We start from the raw sequence: 18,536 nt of genomic DNA on the forward strand, positions 1-18,536 counted from the left end.
TTTTAGGCAAAACTACTTTATCTTGGTCTAACTGGCTACCCCAAAAAAAAAAAACCTAAGAAATTTAAGGTCCCTAAAACCAACAAGGTCTTTCTTATGGTTCTGTCATTCTTGCTCTTTTCAACTTGACAAAAATTAGTTAGTTATGTGGAGATATTCTCAAAGGATTTGTTCAAAATGAACAATTTGCTTCCTCAATCGGGGATAAAAAAAAACCTTGTATCAAATGTACAGATGAACAACAAGCAGTTCTTCCAAATATCTTGTTTTTTGGAGTCAGGAATTTTTTTTCCAGCTCTGTAGGACAAAGATCGACACAGGTACTCCTTCAATGACAGATCATGTACATTTGTTGACTTAGGACACCTTAACTCTTAAGAGAAAATCAAACACTTTCTTTCAGAACAGTTGTCATCTCAGACCCAAAACATACTAAAAATTCCTACAAAAGGGGATACTGTATTAGAATATACAGTGTTTTCCTCTTTTATCCTCTGTGCTAGTACATTTCTATTAAAAACTAAACACACTATATATATATAAATATATAGTATTTTTATAACCATAGTCCTAGTGCTACTCTCAGAACGTTGTCCAGGTATTTTCTTTAAGTTTTAGTATCCACCTTCTACACAGGAATGACAGTCTCCGTTCACACTCTCACTTCTGGAACCAAAATATAGAACTAGAAATATTCCATAACTCATTCAAGAAATGGCTCCACTCTATCTTTTTTTATGCTCTATAGGTATCAAGAATCTTGCATTGCCTTTTCCATTAAATCTGTTCATCATTCTCATGACCTGCAGTTAAGGGGAAACACTGTCTATCAATCACTGTCAATCATTTTTTGTAGTTTATTGTTGGCTGTGCAGAAATTGTATGTGTTATGGCTGTTAGGACTTTGTGTCTGTGTAATAATATATATTCCAAGATGTTGCATTTCTTAAAAGGCATAATTTTAACTCAAACTAATTAATGGATTTCCTTGTAAATTTTCAAAAAATTCCTCAGTACTTAAAAAAGTGAGTGATTTGGGAAGGAAAAGGGTATGTATTTTTTTTAATACATAACAGAGGTTGAATATTTTCTTTTACATGTGAAATGTAATTCAATCTTAACTATGGTGCCATGATGAACACCTTCATAATTTCTCTTATTGACTAGACTATACAAGGAGTATCATATTTTGCTAAATTTAATGGAGTCTTAGTTTCACAATCAAAGTAGTACACTGTAAGGAAGGATCTATTTTACAACATTGTAACTAGCTATTAATTCCACGTTTTTTAAAACTTCTTGTTTCTCAGGCCTTGTCTACACGAGAAAGTTGTAGTGACTTAATTAAATCTGCTTAGAAATGGATTCAATTAAATCAGTGCAACACCCCTCTTATGGATGCTCTTATTTTGTTTTAAGAATGGGCTCCCCCAACCACTTTTTTTAATTTTAAACACATCTTGACCATCTCAACATCTTTGTTTTTGAGATGGGGAGCATACTGATTTCCTTTTTTGTGGCTAGCCTGGTATCTGTTTTGTATGTTAAGATGGATCTAAATCAGTTTGTAAAGCGATTTAGTATAAATAAGGCTTTGGTTTTCAAATCAGTCTCTCACTGGTGATAGACTTAAAACATTTTACAATGTATTCAGATACCATCAGTACACTTTTAACTTTAATTGCTGTGTGATATATTAAAAGAATCACAAGAAGAAAGTATTTGCAGACATTTTTGTTTCTGAGAAAAATTGGAATGCTATTTTAGAAGGTTACCCTAATGAACCATCCTTATGGAGAATTTTGATCATGTTTTTGAAGTTCATTTATTGCTGCATTTCATGTTTGCATAAGAATTCTCTCATTCTTCCAAGGCACTGGGAGTCTCAAATATGTGTCCCGTACATTTCTTTATGTCAATGGTCTCCAAACTATGGGGCATGCCCCCCTAGGGAAGGAATGGAGGAATGTTCAGGCTGGGGGCACATTGCAGCCCAGGCCAGTCCCCACAAGTGGCAGCGAGGGAACACCACCCCGCTGTGCTCTGGCCTCATCCCCAGTTGCAGCCTTTGACCCCTGTGCTCCATTCCCGACCCTGCTGCCTCCTGGCCCAGCTCTGGTGAGCAGGGGAGCATGGAGAGGGCCGGGAGGTGGGAGTGAGTGACCCTGAAAAGTTTGGGGACCACTGCTTTGATTTGATATTGTATCCATATGATTATAATTTAAATTTATTATAATGAGTAAAAAAATTAGTTATATCAAGGGTGTTTCAGGAAGAAGAATTTTACTCAATTAAGTGGTGTATATTCAGATCTCCATGAATGAAGTGCTCAAGACTTGAAAAATAACAGCAACTAACTAAAGTACTAAGCCTATGAGCCCAGATGCCACCATACCTCCCCTTCCCCAAAAAAACCCTCCCCCCAAAATCATGGCCATGAATTTTAAAGAAATAAAGCAATAATGTAGGGGTATTTTACTATGCATAACTATTGCCAATCAACTTCTCATCTAACAAACTTCAAAATGTAATTTACTCCGTGTCTTGCGTTTTTGATGTATTCCTATTTTGGATTATGTTGTATCTCTTTTTGCATTGTTCAGAAAGTGTGTTTTTGCTTCTCTCTCTTTCCATCCCCTTAAATCTTTTCCTCTGTTTCTCTGCATTTTGGGGGTTTTTTTAATACTTTAGATTTTTCTGGCTTTCCTTGTCCACAAATATCTCACCCTTTTAAAAAATGTAATCCTTCCATTTTATTCTTTCCTCTCTCTCTCTCCTTCCCTAAAAAGAGAGAGGTTTATCTAATTCAGTTTATGTAACTCATAGTGTTTATGGACAACAGCTACTGCTAAATATATTAAGGAACAGTTAACTATTAATTTTCCTTTTCAATGGTTTTACCATCCCAATTAAAGTTTAGCATTGTGCTCTTTCCCATATTAGTATGGGAAACCTGAAAATCTATTAGACCAGAGGTTCTCAAACTTGGTCCACAAGCTCCATTCAGGTGATCTGCAGATAGTTCCTTCTAAGGTTTGTGCCTGGGCAGCTGCACATGAAGGAATAAAGGGCTGCCCACCTAATTAGTGGAGCCGGGCAAGCGTGGCTCCTAATTAGGTGCCTGGATCCTGGAGAAGATGCATATGTAAGGTGAGGTGATGGCCTTGGGGAAGATAGGGGGTAGGTGGGAGGGGACAGTGGGATAAGAAGAGTGGATAGGGGGAAATTGGGATGTGCAGGACTGTGGGGGCCAGAGAAAGAGGCGACTTTCTCCATCTCCAGGGCTGTGGCTGACAGGGAGAGAACCCCCTCTTTCCTAGCCCCAGCTTGGGGGCTGCTGCAGCGGGGGAGAAAGGGAGAGACTCTCCCTTCCTAGTCCAGCTCGGCGGCTGCCACGGTTGGGGAGAGGCTACTGATATTAAAATATGAGTTGTGTGCTTTTATTTGTAGAACAAAAAAAAATGTTAATAATTAAGTTTTTATATAGCACTTTTATCCAAAGTGCTTTACAGTAGTTAGTAACGGTACCAACAACTTTTTGAAAGATCATTAAGTGGTCCGCCAAGACCCTCATCAATTTTCAAGTGGTCCTTGGGGGGGAAAAAAAAGTTTAAGAACCACTGTACTAGACTTTAAAATTCCTGGTAAAGTAGCATGTCATGAGGCTCACTTAAAGTGGGACATTGTCTGAATACAGAAAACAATATTGTCTTGTGGTCAGCTGATATATATATACACACACACACCTGGCATTGGATAATCTCAAACTGTTGAGCAAATCTGGAAGCCAGTTTCTCTAGTAGTTCCACAATACTAGTTGCTAGAGTATCAGCAACTGAAGCAGTTTTCTGTGATCTCAAAAAGGTGGTAAGAGGGCAAACTTGCATGGTCCAGCTTCTTAACAGAAACCTTTGGTTCTTCTGATAGCCATATGTATGTTAGATATTGATTTAATCGATTTTACAAAGTAAGGAACAAATTGAAATTATTTAAATGTTTTAAGAAGTTTATCTTGCTCCTCCCTGCTAAATAAAGACTTTTGAGTCATTTGAATTTAAGACAGTTGATCATATGCTTATTGTTGGTTTGATGCCTCCACTATAGCAGAGCTCCTCTAATCCTGCTCCAGTTTTCTATGATCCCTGCCCCACAGAGTTTACAATCTAATGACACTCTAGCAACTAGTATTGTGGAACTACTAGAGAAACTGGCTTCCAGATTCTCCTGATGAAGTGAGGCTGAGTACTTCACTCTTAGTGTTTTCTAGTCAGTCAGCTAAAAAGGGTATAGTTGTGTTTGTTTTGTTTTGTTCCATCTTATATCTAAGAATCTTAACGCAGAAGGTCAGATGAATCCTTTTCTGCCTAGAAAGCCCACAGATTTTTTTCTTGTCCTTGATGTTGAGAGGTTATTGGGTGAAACTTTAGGTCACCTACCGATAGGTAGGGCCCTACCAAATTCATGGCCATGAAAAACGCATCATTGACCATGAAATCTGGTCTTCTCCCATGAAATTTGGTCTTTTGTGTGCTTTTACTCTATACCATACATTTCATAGGGGAGACCAGTGTTTCTCAAATTGGGGGTTCTGACCCAAAAGGGAGTTGCAGGGGAGTCACAACATTATTTTAGGGTGGTTGTGGTATTGCCACCATTACTTCTGCGCTGCGTTCAGAACTCGGCGGCTGGAGAGCAGCAGCTGCTGGCCAGGCACCCAGCTCTGAAGGCAGCGCCCCGCTAGCAGTAGCGCAGAGTAAGGGTAGCAGTACTATACCATGCCACCCTTTACATCTGCTGGTGAGAGCTCTGCCTTCAGAGCTGGGCTCCTGGCCAGTAGCTGCTGCCCTCCAGCTGCCCAGCTTTGAAGGCAATGCTGCCGCCAGCAGCAGTGCAGAAGTAAGGGTGGCAGTACTACAACCCCTCCACCCCACAGTAACCTTGTGACACAGACTCCCAACTCCTTTTTGGGTTAGGACCCCTAAAATTACAACACCATGAAATTTCAGATTTAAATCGCTGAAATCTTGAAATTTATTATTTTAAAAATCCTATGGCCATGAAATTGACCAAAATGGATAGTGAATTTGGTAGGACCCTACTATATGCTTGCTTCTGAAATTCCAACTATCATTCTCTGAGCTGTAGTGAAGGGGTGGGGAACCCACTTCTATCTCCACATTATATTTTTCAGGTGCATTGCTTTTCCATGGCTGGCTGCCAAATTTTGATAGCGTTAGCAAAATTGAAGGGAAGCAACCAATATTTACCTCCCAGAACAGCCTATTTATAAGAGTGAAATTGCATCTGCAGTTGGAGTTCTCTAATGTGTGGCCAAGTTTTGTTTTCACTGATACCATTTCAACTCCGACTAAGTCAGTTGACATCAGTGGAGTTACTCTGAATTTACACTGGAGTAATTGAGAGCAGAATCTGGCTCAGTGGCTTCCATATGTGTGGGGAGATTTCGTATGGGACATGTTAGAATACCAGTTATTTTTAAATATGATTCTGATATGAGAGAAGAGAGTCCTGCTATCTAAAATAAGAAATCATCATATTCTCTGGAGCCTATATGAGGAAAAAACATGAGATGGCATAATAATGTTTCTTGAATGCAAATTATTACCCTAAAAATGAAAGCTTGTTCTAACTAGCAGCAGTTGCTTTAAAGTCACTGTCAAGATCAGCTGACCTCAGTGTTGTTCCGAAATCCCTTCTGAAAGAGGGCTGAGAATTTTATAGGGGGCAATGTCCTGTGTGACAAAGTTCCTCCTCTACCTTGGTGGGTACTGCTCTTATTAGCGGATTTGCTCGCCTCACAGATTTAACCTGTGGGTCAGGAAACAGCACAGAGACCTTCCCCTCTGGTAGAAGCCACAGTGCAGTTCAGTTCCTCTTGTGTTTGATGAGGAGTTGGGAGGGTTGGGGGAAACCTGGACCTGCCCTCTACTCCAAGTTCCAGCCGAGGGCCCTGTGGGCTGCAGCTGTCTAGAGTGCCTCCTGGTACAGTTGCACGACAGCTGTAACTCCCTAGGCTACTTCCCATGGCCTCCTCCCAACACCTTCTTTGGCCTCACTACCAGACCTTCCTCCTGGTGTCTGATAATGCTTGTACTTCTCAGTCCTCCAGCAGTATGCTACTCACTGTCAGCTTCTTGCATGCTTCTTGCTGCCAGTTCCACAAACACACACTTACTTCCTCTCCTCTGTCTCCCTTTGGCCTGACTGGAGTGAGCCCTTTTATAGCATCAGAGGGGCCTTAATTAGAGTCAAGTGCTTAACACCTCACCTGACTCTTAGCAGGTCAATTGGAGTCAGGTGTTCTCATTAGCCTGAAGCAGCCCCTGCTCTGTCAGTCAGGGAACAGAAAACTGCTTATCCAATGGCCAGTATGTCTTCCTTCTACTACTTTGTTATGCCCAACTGTCCTGGGTCTATCACACTTGCTAAAGTAGTATCTTCCTACTGTGATAATCATTTATTGTGCAGTACTGAGGAATCTGTTTTAGGGAAGGAAAATGCAATTGATATGACAAGATATCTTCTGATTTTTGAATTTTGTATCTTTCATCTGTGTGGTAAAGTTCTTCTTTATTTTCTCCAGTCCCATCGCTAGCAGTTATGAAAGCAGCTCCCGGGTAGCATCCCCGTTGGACCCAAATGGACACTTCAATGTAGTCATTAAAGAGGAGCCAATAGATGACTATGATTATGGATCAAGTGTGTGCATTGAAGGAATAACTGTGAAGCAGGAAGACACAGATGAGGAAACAGATGAATATTCCAATAGCGATGATGATCCCATACTAGAGAAACAACTGAGAAAACACAGTGAGATGGACAGAAAAGATGCAGGAATCAGGCCCACCAAACGAATGCTGGCCAACCCTTCAGGTGTTGCCAAAGCCAAAATGTTAAAATTGGATAGTGGGAAGATGCCTGTAGTCTATTTAGAGCCCTGTGCAGTCACCAAGAGCACGGTAAAGATCTCTGAGCTGCCACAGACCATGCTTTCCTCCTGTAAGAAGGATAAATCCCCAGTGAGTGCAATATTGGACTCCTTTCCTGTTTGTTTTGAAAATCATAAGGACTCTTGCTTAGACACAGTCATGGAAACTGAGGAAGTAGCTGTGAAAAAACAGTTCTCTGGAAACAAAGTGCCACAGAAGTACTGTTCCATCAAAGAGTCACCATGGACCATATCTAAATCATCTAGTTTCAAGCTTGGCAGCTCTACAGGAGGCCCCTTTTCAGCCAAAGATGTTGCTGGAAGAAAAAAAGCAGGTGTACTAAGGAATCCCATGTCCCAGAAGGGTACTGGTACTAATCAAAATCCTATGTCATCAGGCCCAAGTAGAAGAGGAAGGCCACGAAAGCTAAAGATCTCCAAGGCTGGACGACCCCCTAAAAACATAGGGAAGAATGTAATGACAAACAAGAATGCCTCCCTGGGATCAGGGAGTATCCTTCCAGATGTTAAGCCAGATCTTGAGGATGTGGATGGAGTCCTCTTTGTGTCCTTTGCATCCAAGGTAAATCACTCTTTCTTCCATGTCCTCAATAAAACTTAATATGCTCAAAAAGAGCAGTGGCTTAACTTAGCTTCTCAGTGGTCACAAGCTGAAAATAATACATTTCTCCTTTGGAATCCCTGAAAAAGTTATTTTAAAAATTTGTAGTTGTAGCACTGTCTGCGTTTGCTGCCTTCATAGCACTCTTGGTTCTCACTGGCTCAGAAAGAATGAGTGATTGGGATCTGGAGTTTGGTGCATAGTTATGTAAAGCATTATTATTAGGCCAGTCTAATAGCCATATCATTAAAACAGGTTATCTAGCTTGTGTCAAGATGAACATTTGAGTTTAAAGCATTTTACATTTATGTGAGGCTCTTTTTGCATGTAGGAAGCTCTTGACATTCACACTGTTGATAGAGTTGGAGGAGAAGAATCACAGAATCTGCAGACTTCTTTGCTAGCTACAAGCGATCCAGGTAACACTCAACTTTTTTTTTTTTTTTTTTTTTTTTTTATTTAAAAGATGGGTGGAATTTGTGTGGTTTGGCCTTGATAAAAGAAGTTGTAAGGACACAGTGGGAGATAATTATTTAAATAAACAGTGTATCAAAATTTTGCATAGCATGTGCTGTCTCATTGCATACACAATAATACCTTTCATTCTCTGAGCAGGTTGTCGAGCAAGAATACGCTTGTTGGAGAAAGAACTCTTGGAAGATCTGAAGTCCTTGAGGCATAAGCAAGTGATACATCCTAGTCTCCAGGAAGGTATATGTGTAAAGCTCTCTGGAGCAGGAATTGTTTCCTACTGTGTTTTAATACTGTGCCTACCACAGTGGGGACCTGAGTTTGGCTGGTTCTTCAAGTATGTTTCACTGTGGATCCCACTGTAGGTGCCCATGTGAATGGAATCAGAGACTTTTGAACAGAAGTGTCTGATGTGGCCACTGATGCTTCCTCTTGTGTCTGTGTGAGGGCATAAATGGCAGAGGTGCAGCTGCCCTCCTTCAGTTTCCCTTTACTGCCTGGGGTAGTGAGATTCATTTATTCCAAAACCAGAAGGGAGCAGTCACTGATGGAGCACTTCAGCCAGAGAACAGTATTCAATTTCCTCAAAGACCACATACTGACACCCTATAGAAAAACATACGGGTACTAGCCCCAGCAGAGACAGAGGACATTATCTTACTCCTAGAGTTAACAGCCAGAATAATCACAAAGAAAGAGGCCCGAGTGCTTTAGGGGATGCCCATTTCCCAACTCTTTGGCTAACCCACTTCCTTCTTAGAGGCTGCATTACAAGTGGAAAATATTGCCATTCAAACTCTCCATGGCACCAAATATCTTCATGAAGTGTCCAAAGGTAGTAGTAGCACATCTTAGAAGGAAAGACATTCATGAATACCCTTACCTGGATGATCAGTTGGGATTGGGGGGGCGGGGGGCAGATCTCAGCAGGACATGGCAGCAAGCCTGAAATAAGTCGTCTTTATTCTCTCAGCAAGGCCTCTTGGTGAACTACAAAAAATCATCTTATCCCATCACAGACTGAGTTCATAAGAGTATTGAACAACTCGGGTTAGCAAGAGCATACCTTCCAAATGACAGGTTCCTGTCGATGCAGTTGCTATTTCTTAGGTTAGAATTATTCCTGATTGCAATGGTATGGATGTGTCTGGGTCTGCTAGGCCCTATGTAGCAAGCACGTATGTGTTGCTGCTTGCCAGACTTCACCAGTAGTCCCCTCAACTCTGGCTCTGGTGAATCTATTTCCCAGCAATGCACCAGATGAACAAGAAGGTTGCAATTTCATCCTGTCATCTCAGAACTGAGGTAGTGGAAGGAACCCAAAAAAGTGCATGGAAGGGTACTGTTCTTTGCTCCCTCCCTGATAATGACTTTAACCACAGATGTCTCAGGGACAGGTTGGAGAGTCCACCTGAGCTGTCTACAAATACAAGGGACCTGATTCCTGAAGACCTGGGACGCTATGTCAGTGTCCTGGAGCTCAGAGTCCTCAGGCTATCCTGCATGGTCTTCCTATCTCTTCTTCAAAACTATACTGTGCAGATCTTGGCAGATTACATGTATGTGATGCACTGTGTAAACAACCAAGGGAGTGCACATTTGGCCTCCCGTCTGTCTGGAAACTGTTAAGCACTGGACAGGGTCACACCAACAAATGATAAACTATTCATTCTTCACCTCTTGGGTGTCATCAACAACCTGGCAGGTAATCTGTTTGCCACATGAGTGATCGCTGCGGAGGTCTTTTATAGAGCTGATATTCCTTTGTTGGGGGATCCCTATGATAAGCTTGTTTGCCACCAACATCAAGTGCCAGATGATTTGTTCCAGACCAGGCAGAAGCCGGGGGTCGCTACTGCATGCTTTCTTTCTGCAGTGATCCCAAGAACTTCTGTATCCCAGCGTAACACTCAAAATCAAACAATACACAGCTATCTTTTTGTTGCCTGTAAGGGTCTGGTGCTGGGGCTCGTCCCTCTCAGGCGCAGCGGGTAGCCAGGGCGCCTCCCTACAGGCAGCAGTCCATGCAGGGCCCAGACCCGTCAGCAGGGGCTGAGCTGACACAGGGTCTATAAGCCCAGCCCTGGAGCAGGGGCGGGGCAACAAGCCGTTCAGGCTCAGGGCCCTTCAGCAAGGGCTGAGTAAGTACAGAGTCTATAAGCAGTTTGGGCTCAGACCTTTCAGCAGGGCTGAGCAACACAGTACATAAGCCCGGCCCTTGGGTGGGGCAGGGCAGAAAGCAGCTCACAGCTCAGGCCTTCCAGCAGGGCTGAGCGAATACAAAGTCTACAGCCCAGGCCCTTGGGTAGGGCGGGGCAACAAGCAGTTAGGCTCAGGCCTTTCAGCAGGGGCTGAGCAACAAGTGAACGGTAGCAGTCTGTAAAGCCCAAGCCCTGGCTCAGCGGGGCAACAAACCCAGGTAAGGGTCAGACCCTCAAGCAGGGGCTGAACACCGAGTTAAACGGCACAAGAGGCCTCCTCAGGCCAGGGGGAGGGGGAGTCTGCCAGCCTTGGAGAGGTGGCAGGGGGGACGCAGGCCCTCCCACTCCGCTGCGTCCCAGCCCGGGGCCCTAGCAACAGCAAGGGTTCGCTGCAGTCAGTGGGGAATCCTGTCCGCAACACACTGACATTGGTTCAGGGTCCCCTGGAGCCAGACTGGGGTCAGCTTCCCCCGGGCCACTTTCAGTCTCCCCCTGTCTAGGTACCTGTCCTTCGCCAGCGGGTCCCAGACCATGGGTTCCTCAGGATACCGGGCATAGGGAAGGTCAGGCAGCTCCTCCGGATACCGAGCGTAGGGAAGCTCAGGCAGCTTCTCCGGATACCGGGCACGGGGAAGCTCAGGCAGCTCCTCGGGATACCGGGCACGGGGAAGTTCAGGCCAGCATTCCTCCGGGCATGAGGCAGGTCAGGCCAGCGCTCCTCCAGGTAGTGTGCACGGGGCAGGCTGGGCCCGGCGGGAGCTTGGGCAGCAGCGTCTGTCCTCTCTGGCATTATATACTTCCTGTCCCGCCCCTTGACTTCTGGGGGGCGGGGACAGGCTGCGGTGGCTCTGCCCACGGAGGCATCTGTTCTGGCTCGTCCCTCTCAGGTGCGGCGGGGAGCCAGGTCGCCTCCCTACACACACACCCCTCAAGAGTGGCTCCCGGGCAACGGGGCCAGGCTCGTCCATACCTCCCAGGCGAGAAAGGAAGTCCGCGTTGGCGTGGTCCTTCCCAGCCCTGTGGCGAACAGTGAGGGCATATGGCTGCAGGGCCAAGTACCACCGCTGGAGTTGCATGTTGTGGTCCTTCATGCGGCACAACCATTGAAGGGTGGAGTGGTCAGTGACCAAGGTGAACGGGGCCCCAAGGAGGTAGTAACGCAGGGCGTCACAGGCCCACTTCGCCGCGAGGGCTTCCTTTTTGACCACCTGCATAGTTTTTCTCTCTGGGGAACAGCTTCCGGCTGATGTAGAGGACCGGATGCTCCTCCCCATCCACCTCCTGTGAGAAGACAGCTCCAAGCCCTACCTCTGACACGTCTGTCTGCAGGATGAATGGTCGATTGAAGTCAGGGCTAAATAAGACCGGCTTACTGCAGAGGCTTGCCTTAAGTGACTGGAACGCCTCGTGACATTCGGGGGTCCAGCGTACTTGTCGCGGGCTGTCCTTGATGAGGAGTCTTGTCAAGGGGGCGGCCATCGCTGCGAACGGGGGAATGAACCATCGATAATATCCCACCAGCCCCAAAAACCGGCGGACTTGGCGTTTCGTGGTCGGCGGCGGACAGGCTGCAATGGTCTGAACCTTGTTCACGAGAGGTTTCACTTGCCCATTTCCAACGGTATACCCCAAATAGGTGGTCTCACGCCAGCTGATGCAGCACTTCTTAGGGTTGGCCGTTAACCCGGCCGTCCGCAGGGACCTTAGGACTGCGGCGACCTTTTCTAGGTGGGTTTTCCACTGCCCACTGTAGATGGCTACGTCATCTAGATAGGCTGCAGCGTAGTCCTGATGCGGTTGGAGGAGGCGGTCCATCAAACGCTGAAACGTGGCGGGTGCCCCATAAAGGCCGAAAGGCATCCGCGTGAATTGGTATAAGCCGGTCGGAGTGGCGAACGCAGTCTTCTCCCTGGAGGCTGGTTCCAGGGGGATCTGCCAATATCCCTTGCTTAAGTACAGGGTGGTGATATAGCGGGCCTCTCCTAACCGGGCCAGCAGCTCATCTATTCGAGGCATGGGATAGGCGTTGACTTGGAGATGGCGTTAATGCGCCTAAAGTCAATACAAAACCACTGGAAGCCATTGGGCTTTGGCACCAGGACGACTGGGCTATGCCACTCGCTTTGCAAAGGTTCGATCTCTCCTAAGTCTAGCATAACCCGCACTTCCTCATCAATGATCCACTTCTGGTGATACGGCAGGGGCCTGATCACGGCCCAGATCACCACCACCAGCTCAGTCTGAATTCGATGATATACCAGGGAGGTATATCCCGGCTGGGCCGTAAAGGTACGGGGGAATGCTGGAAGGAGGCAGCGGGTTTGCTCGAGCTGTTCTTCCGTCAGCGTCTCCCCAAGCTGGGGTCCCTCAGGGTCTTCAGTAGGGTTTACCTGGGGCCTGAGATCGGGTTCTGGTGGATAGGGATTGATCAACAGACTTTTTGTTCCCGCCACGGCTTGAGGAGGTTGACGTGGTACCGCTGGACCTTTTTCCGCCGGTTAGGCTGACGAATCTCATAAGTAACAAGGCCCATCTTTCGAATCATCTCATAAGGGCCCTGCCATCAAGCCAGGATCTTGGACTCACTGGAGGGGAGGAGGAGTAAGACCCGGTCTCCAGGTTGAAAGTCGCGGGTTCGTGCGTCCCGGTTGTACGTCTGGGCCTGCGTTTCTTGGGCGGCTTTCAAGTTTGCTCGCGCCAGGGTCCCAACCTGTTTAAGACGTTCCTGGAGCTGGATCACATATTTTAGGAGACCCTGGGTGGGTGATGGGGTTTGCTCCCAGGTTTCCCTCATCAGGTCCAAGAGGCCCCGGGGTCGGTGGCCATACAATAGTTCAAAAGGCGAGAACTTGGTTGATGACTGGGGGACCTCTCATACCGCCAAGAGCAAGGGCAGGAGTAGCTGGTCCCATCGGCGGAGGCCCTCCGAGGGGAATTTCAGCAACATGTCCTTCAGGGTTCGATTGAACCTCTCGACCAACCCATCAGTTTGGGGATGATACACTGATGTCCGCAGCTGCTTGATCCCCAGGAGTCCACACACCTGCTGCAACAGCCGCGAGGTGAAGTTGGTCCCCTGGTCCATGAGGATCTCCTGAAGCAAGCTGACACGGGCGAAGACCTTCACCAGTTCGCCTGCAATGGTGCGGGCAGTGATGTTACGGAGCGGAATCGCTTCGGGGAACCGGGTGGCATAGTCCAGCATCACTAGGATGTACTGGAACCCCGCAACACTCTTGAGGAGGGGTCCCACCAGATCCATGGCCACACGCTCGAAAGGGGCCTCGATTTAGTGGCATCGGGACCAGTTGCGCCTTGGGAGTTCTTGCCGGGACGGTCAACTGGCAATCCGGGCAGGAGTTACAATAGCCCTTTACCTCCCAGTGTATACCCGGCCAAAAGAAGCGTTCCAGTATTCTGGCTAGGGTCTTCTCGGGACCCAGATGCCCGGCAGACGGGACATCATGGGCCAGTTTCATGACCGCCCGTCGATTACATCGGGGCACGAGGAGTTGAGTCCGGGGCTCCCTGGTGTGCGGGTCCCTCTCAACCCGATACAGGCGGTCTTGTCGCAATTCAAAGTGCGGCCACTGGGCTGCCCGACGCGGATCGAGGATGGTCCCATCCACCGCGGCCAGCTGCTCATATGCCCCGCAGCTCTTTGATCCCGACAGAATTCCGTGGGGGCCGAGGGATCCCCCACCTCCCCCGGGAAGCATCCTCCCCATCCTTTATCTCGACGGGGGGTAAGGTGTTTCCTGCTCATCCTCCTCAGTTTCTGGGGCCTCCCGCTCATCTTCCCCCGTTTCTGGGCTCTCCCCCTCCAAGGCTGATACGGGGCCCGGGCCACCTCCAGTACGTTGGCGTAGGAAGGCCGGAAACTCGGGCCAGTCCCAGCGCATGATCACCAGATATGCCAGCCTGGGTGCGAGACCTACTACCATCCGTCAGGTAACCCCGTCTATCGTCAATTGGGCCCGGGCGCTGGGGTAAGGCCGTATGTCGCCGTGGATGCATTGCAGGTGGATTTCCCCCAGGCGTGCATCCGCCTGGGGACCTAAGTGTTTGCGGATCAATGTCCGTCCGCAGCCTGAGTTGAGGGCCACGGTTGGGTACCCCTCAGCAACCACGGGCACAGTAATCTTGGCTGTCCGTGGGTGACGAGCACAAGCCTCCCCGGAACAGACTTGGCCAAAGATGCACTCCAGTCGGGGGCAGTCCCGCTGGAGATGTCCTTCTCGTCACAGGAGAAACCGGGCCCCAGGTCGATTCGTTCCGATTGGGGCCAGGTCCTGGGAGAGTCCCTAGGAGGGCTCCAGCGCATCTTCTGGGGTGCGGGAGTCGGGGCTTGGGCCGGCCGTATGGGTGGTGCTGCAGCCTGGGTGGGTATCGCCTTCTTCTCGGGGTTTGGGCGTTCCGTCCCTGGTGGGGTTGCTCGACCAGCTGGGCCCACTGGTGCTTCCGCCGCTAGGAAGTCCTCCATCAGGGTGACAGCGGTGGTCAGTGTTGCCGGTCTATGACGGAGGACCCAAGCCCTTCCTCGCTACGGAAGGATATGGGTGAATTGCTCCAGGATCACCTGGTCTGCTAGCTCCTCTGACGTTCGATGTTCGGGCTGCAACCACCGCTGGCAGGCCTCCCAGAGTTCCTGGGCCACCATACGAGGCTGGGCCCGGTGGAGTATGTCAGGCTCCTGAACCGCTGACGGAAAGTCTCCAGACTCACATCGAGGGCGTCCAGGATAGCGGATTTCACCTGACTATAGTCCTGGGCGGCCTCGGCAGACAGGCCTCGGTAGACCGCCTGAGCCGTTCCTGTCAGATATGGGGCCAGGATGGAGACCCATTGGTCCGGGCTCCACCCCGCGACGACCGCCACCCACTTGAAGGTGACGAGGAAGGCCTCGGGGTCGTTGCCGGGATCCATCTTTGTCAGCGGGATCGGTGGGCTGGGGCACGGGGCCCCATCGGTGCCTCTCAACTGGGTCCCTCCTTGTGGGGCATGCTCTGCTGCGAGCTGCTGGAGGCATTGCAGCTGGAACTCCTGATGCTGCTTGACCAGGTCCTGGATCAGCTGGTGCTGTTGAGTCCCCAGCTGCTCAAGGAGCTGCTGCTGCTGGAGCTGGGCGGCCTGCTGCTCCTCTTGCTGCCGCGACTGAGCCACTTGCTGCCACTCCTGGTTCTCGGTCAGAAGGGCAACAAGTTGTGACATATCCATCTCGGGGGAGGGAGTTCTCTCTCCCGCAGCCCCCCTCTCACCGGAGTTAAGAGTCCGTGCCCACATCCTGGGCGGAACTCCCCACTTCTGGTACCACGTGTAAGGGTCCGGTGCTGGGGCTCGTCCCTCTCAGGCGCAGCGGGTAGCCAGGGCGCCTCCCTACAGGCAGCAGTCCATGCAGGGCCCAGACCCGTCAGCAGGGGCTGAGCTGACACAGGGTCTATAAGCCCGGCCCTGGAGCAGGGGCGGGGCAACAAGCCGTTCAGGCTCAGGGCCCTTCAGCAAAGGCTGAGTAAGTACAGAGTCTATAAGCAGTTCGGACTCAGACCTTTCAGCAGGGCTGAGCAACACAGTACATAAGCCCAGGCCCTTGGGCGGGGCGGGGCAGCACACAGTTCAAGCTCAGGCCTTTCAGCAGGGGGCTGAGCAACAAGTGAACGGTAGCAGTCTGTAAAGCACAACCCTGGCTCAGCGGGGCAACAAACCCAGGTAAGGGTCAGACCCTCAAGCAAGGGCTGAACAGCGAGTTAAACAGCACAAAAGGCCTCAGGCCAGGGGGAGGGGGAGTCTGCCACCCTTGGAGAGGTGGCAGGGGGGACGCAGGCCCTCCCACTCCACTGCGTCCCAGCCCAGGGCCCTAACAGCGGCAAGGATTCGCTGCAGTCAGTGGGGAATCCTGTCCGCAACACACTGACATTGATTCAGGGTCCCCTGGAGCCAGACTGGGGTCGGCTTCCCCCGGGCCACTTCCAATCTCCCCCTTTCTAGGTACCTGTCCTTCGCCGACGTCGTCCGGCGGGTCCCAGACCATGGGTTCCTCAGGATACCGGGCGTAGGGAAGCTCCAGCCGCTCCTCAGGATACCGGGCGTAGGGAAGCTCCAGCCGCTCCTCAAGATACCGGGCATAGGGAAGCTCCGGCCGCTCCTCTGGATACCGAGCGTAGGGAAGCTCAGGCAGCTTTTCCGGATACAGGGCACGGGGAAGCTCAGGCAGCTCCTCGGGATACTGGGCATGGGGAAGCTCAGGCCAGCGTTCCTTCGGGTAGTGAGCACGGGGCAGGCTGGGCCTGGCGGGAGCTCGGGCACCAGCGTCTGTCCTCTCCGGCAGTCTGCAGCCAACTGAGCGCTGAGTCCGGGCTTTTATACTTCCTGTCCCGCCCCTTGACTTCTGGGGGGCGGGGACAGGTGGCCGTGGCTCTGCCCACGGAGGCACCTGTTCTGGCTCGTCCCTCTCAGGCGCGGCGGGGAGCCAGGGCGCCTCAGTACATTGCCCTAATAGCTGAGATGGTTTTGGTTGACAGACCTCTTACAAATATCCATTCTGCTACCTATCCAGCTCCCAGATTGGCCAGATCTGATCTCACAGCACCATGGCCAGATACTCCATCCAGACCTGAAGTCATTGCATCTGACAGTGTGGTTGTTGCCTGGCTGAGTATTACAGACCAAGGCTGCTCCTTACAGTTATAGGAAATCCTGATATAAAGCAGGAAGAGACTGCCCAGGAAGACTTACTCATCTCAACTGAGGAACCTCTCTGTATGGGCAGCCCAGCATAACCTGGACCTGGTCCAGGCCTCAGTACTAATGATCCTTGACTATCTATTGCACTTAAACAGACTAGCCTTTCATTCAGTTCTATTAAGATCCACCTTGCATCATTTTCAGCTTGCCATTTACCTAAATTATTTTGCTTGGTCTTTTCTTACTGAACATTATCAAAGTTTTTCAGAAGGCTATTACATACCTACCAACCAGTCTCAGAACCTACTCCTGCCTGGGACTTCAACATAGTCCTCCTTAGATTTATGAAGCTTCCCTTAGACCTCTTCCAGAATGTTCCCTATACTTCCTCACTCCAAAGACAGGCATCGTAGTGACTATCATTTTGGCTAGAGGAGTGAGTTAGTGCCAGCCACTTATGGCTGAACCTTCCTATACAACATTCCATAGGGATATTGTGGTGCTAAAACTTCACCCAAAATTCATCCCCAAGGTGGTCTTAGAATTTAATCTAAACCAATCTTCTTTCCAAAACCACATTCCACACTGGAAGAAGAGAAGCTGCATATGCTAGATGTGTCCAAACTGTTCGTATGGTCTCCCAGTGTATTTCTGTCAATAGCCAGGCATTCTAAAGGTCAGGCCACCTCTTCACAGAGACTAAGAAATAGATAACACAGTGCAGCTCACTGTGTTACCAGGTGGCTGATGTACTTCTCCCATCCAACATTAAGGCTCCCTCCACCAGATTACAAGCAACATCTTTCTTCTGCTTCAGGAATGTGTTGATATCCGAAATCTGCAAAGCAGCAATGTGGACCACTGACCTTGTCAATCATTTTACTTTGGGCTTAGCAGCCAGGTCTGATGCCAAGCTTGGGAGATCAATTCTTCAGTTACATATATTATTGGATACAGCTGAAATGCCTTATTCCCACCATCCTGAAAGGATATTGCTTGCTGGTCACCTATAGTGGGATCCACTCATACATACTTCAAGATGAGAGAAAGGTTACTTACCCTACTGCAACTGTGGTTCTTTGAGATGTTGTAGTCAGTGTGGATCTCATGACCCATCCTTCATCCCTGCTTTTTGGAATCCTCAGCTGTTACTGGCTTCAGGTTGTGAGGGAACTCAGGGAAGGTGGTGGCCATTGCCTTTTATGTTTTTACACAGGCATGCAACAAGGCACAGGCACACACATGGCCCTAAAGTACACTGCTATTCAAAGGACTCGGATAGTGTGATTGTGGTACACGTGCAACTGCAGTGGGGTCCACACTTGACTACAACATCTCAAAGAACCACAGTTACTGTAGGGAGAGTAACTCTTCTTTCTCTGGGTATTACCTCAATCCCACCAATGAATAATCTTCAGGATTCATGCAGACTGTCAGTTTCATGGATGTGAGGAAATGAATGTTACACATGAAATAAAGAAAAGATCTTGCTTGGGATTCCTTAATTGGGAGGCTTGAAGAAAACTCTGTGTTCTGTTTTGTTGTTGTTTTTGTTTTTAAATTCATCTTGTCATTTCAATTTTGACATGAATTGATGTATTCTGGGATGAGA

General features: G+C 48.7%; 1 protein-coding gene across 7 annotated transcripts in view; it reads left to right on the plus strand.

Annotated features, from left to right (window-relative positions):
• Positions 1 to 18,536, plus strand: part of MGA (MAX dimerization protein MGA) — a 100,635-nt gene that overhangs the window by 20,756 nt on the left and 61,343 nt on the right. For all 7 annotated transcript variants that reach the window (XM_030559542.1, XM_030559538.1, XM_030559544.1 and 4 more), the window contains 3 exons: positions 6,605 to 7,532; positions 7,903 to 7,990; positions 8,187 to 8,282. In XM_030559542.1, coding sequence (XP_030415402.1) covers positions 6,605 to 7,532; positions 7,903 to 7,990; positions 8,187 to 8,282 — 1,112 coding nt within the window. The remainder of the gene's footprint in view (positions 1 to 6,604; positions 7,533 to 7,902; positions 7,991 to 8,186; positions 8,283 to 18,536) is intronic.

The sequence above is a fragment of the Gopherus evgoodei genome, chromosome 4, assembly GCF_007399415.2.
Source record: "Gopherus evgoodei ecotype Sinaloan lineage chromosome 4, rGopEvg1_v1.p, whole genome shotgun sequence".
Classification (NCBI taxonomy): Eukaryota; Metazoa; Chordata; order Testudines; family Testudinidae; genus Gopherus; species Gopherus evgoodei.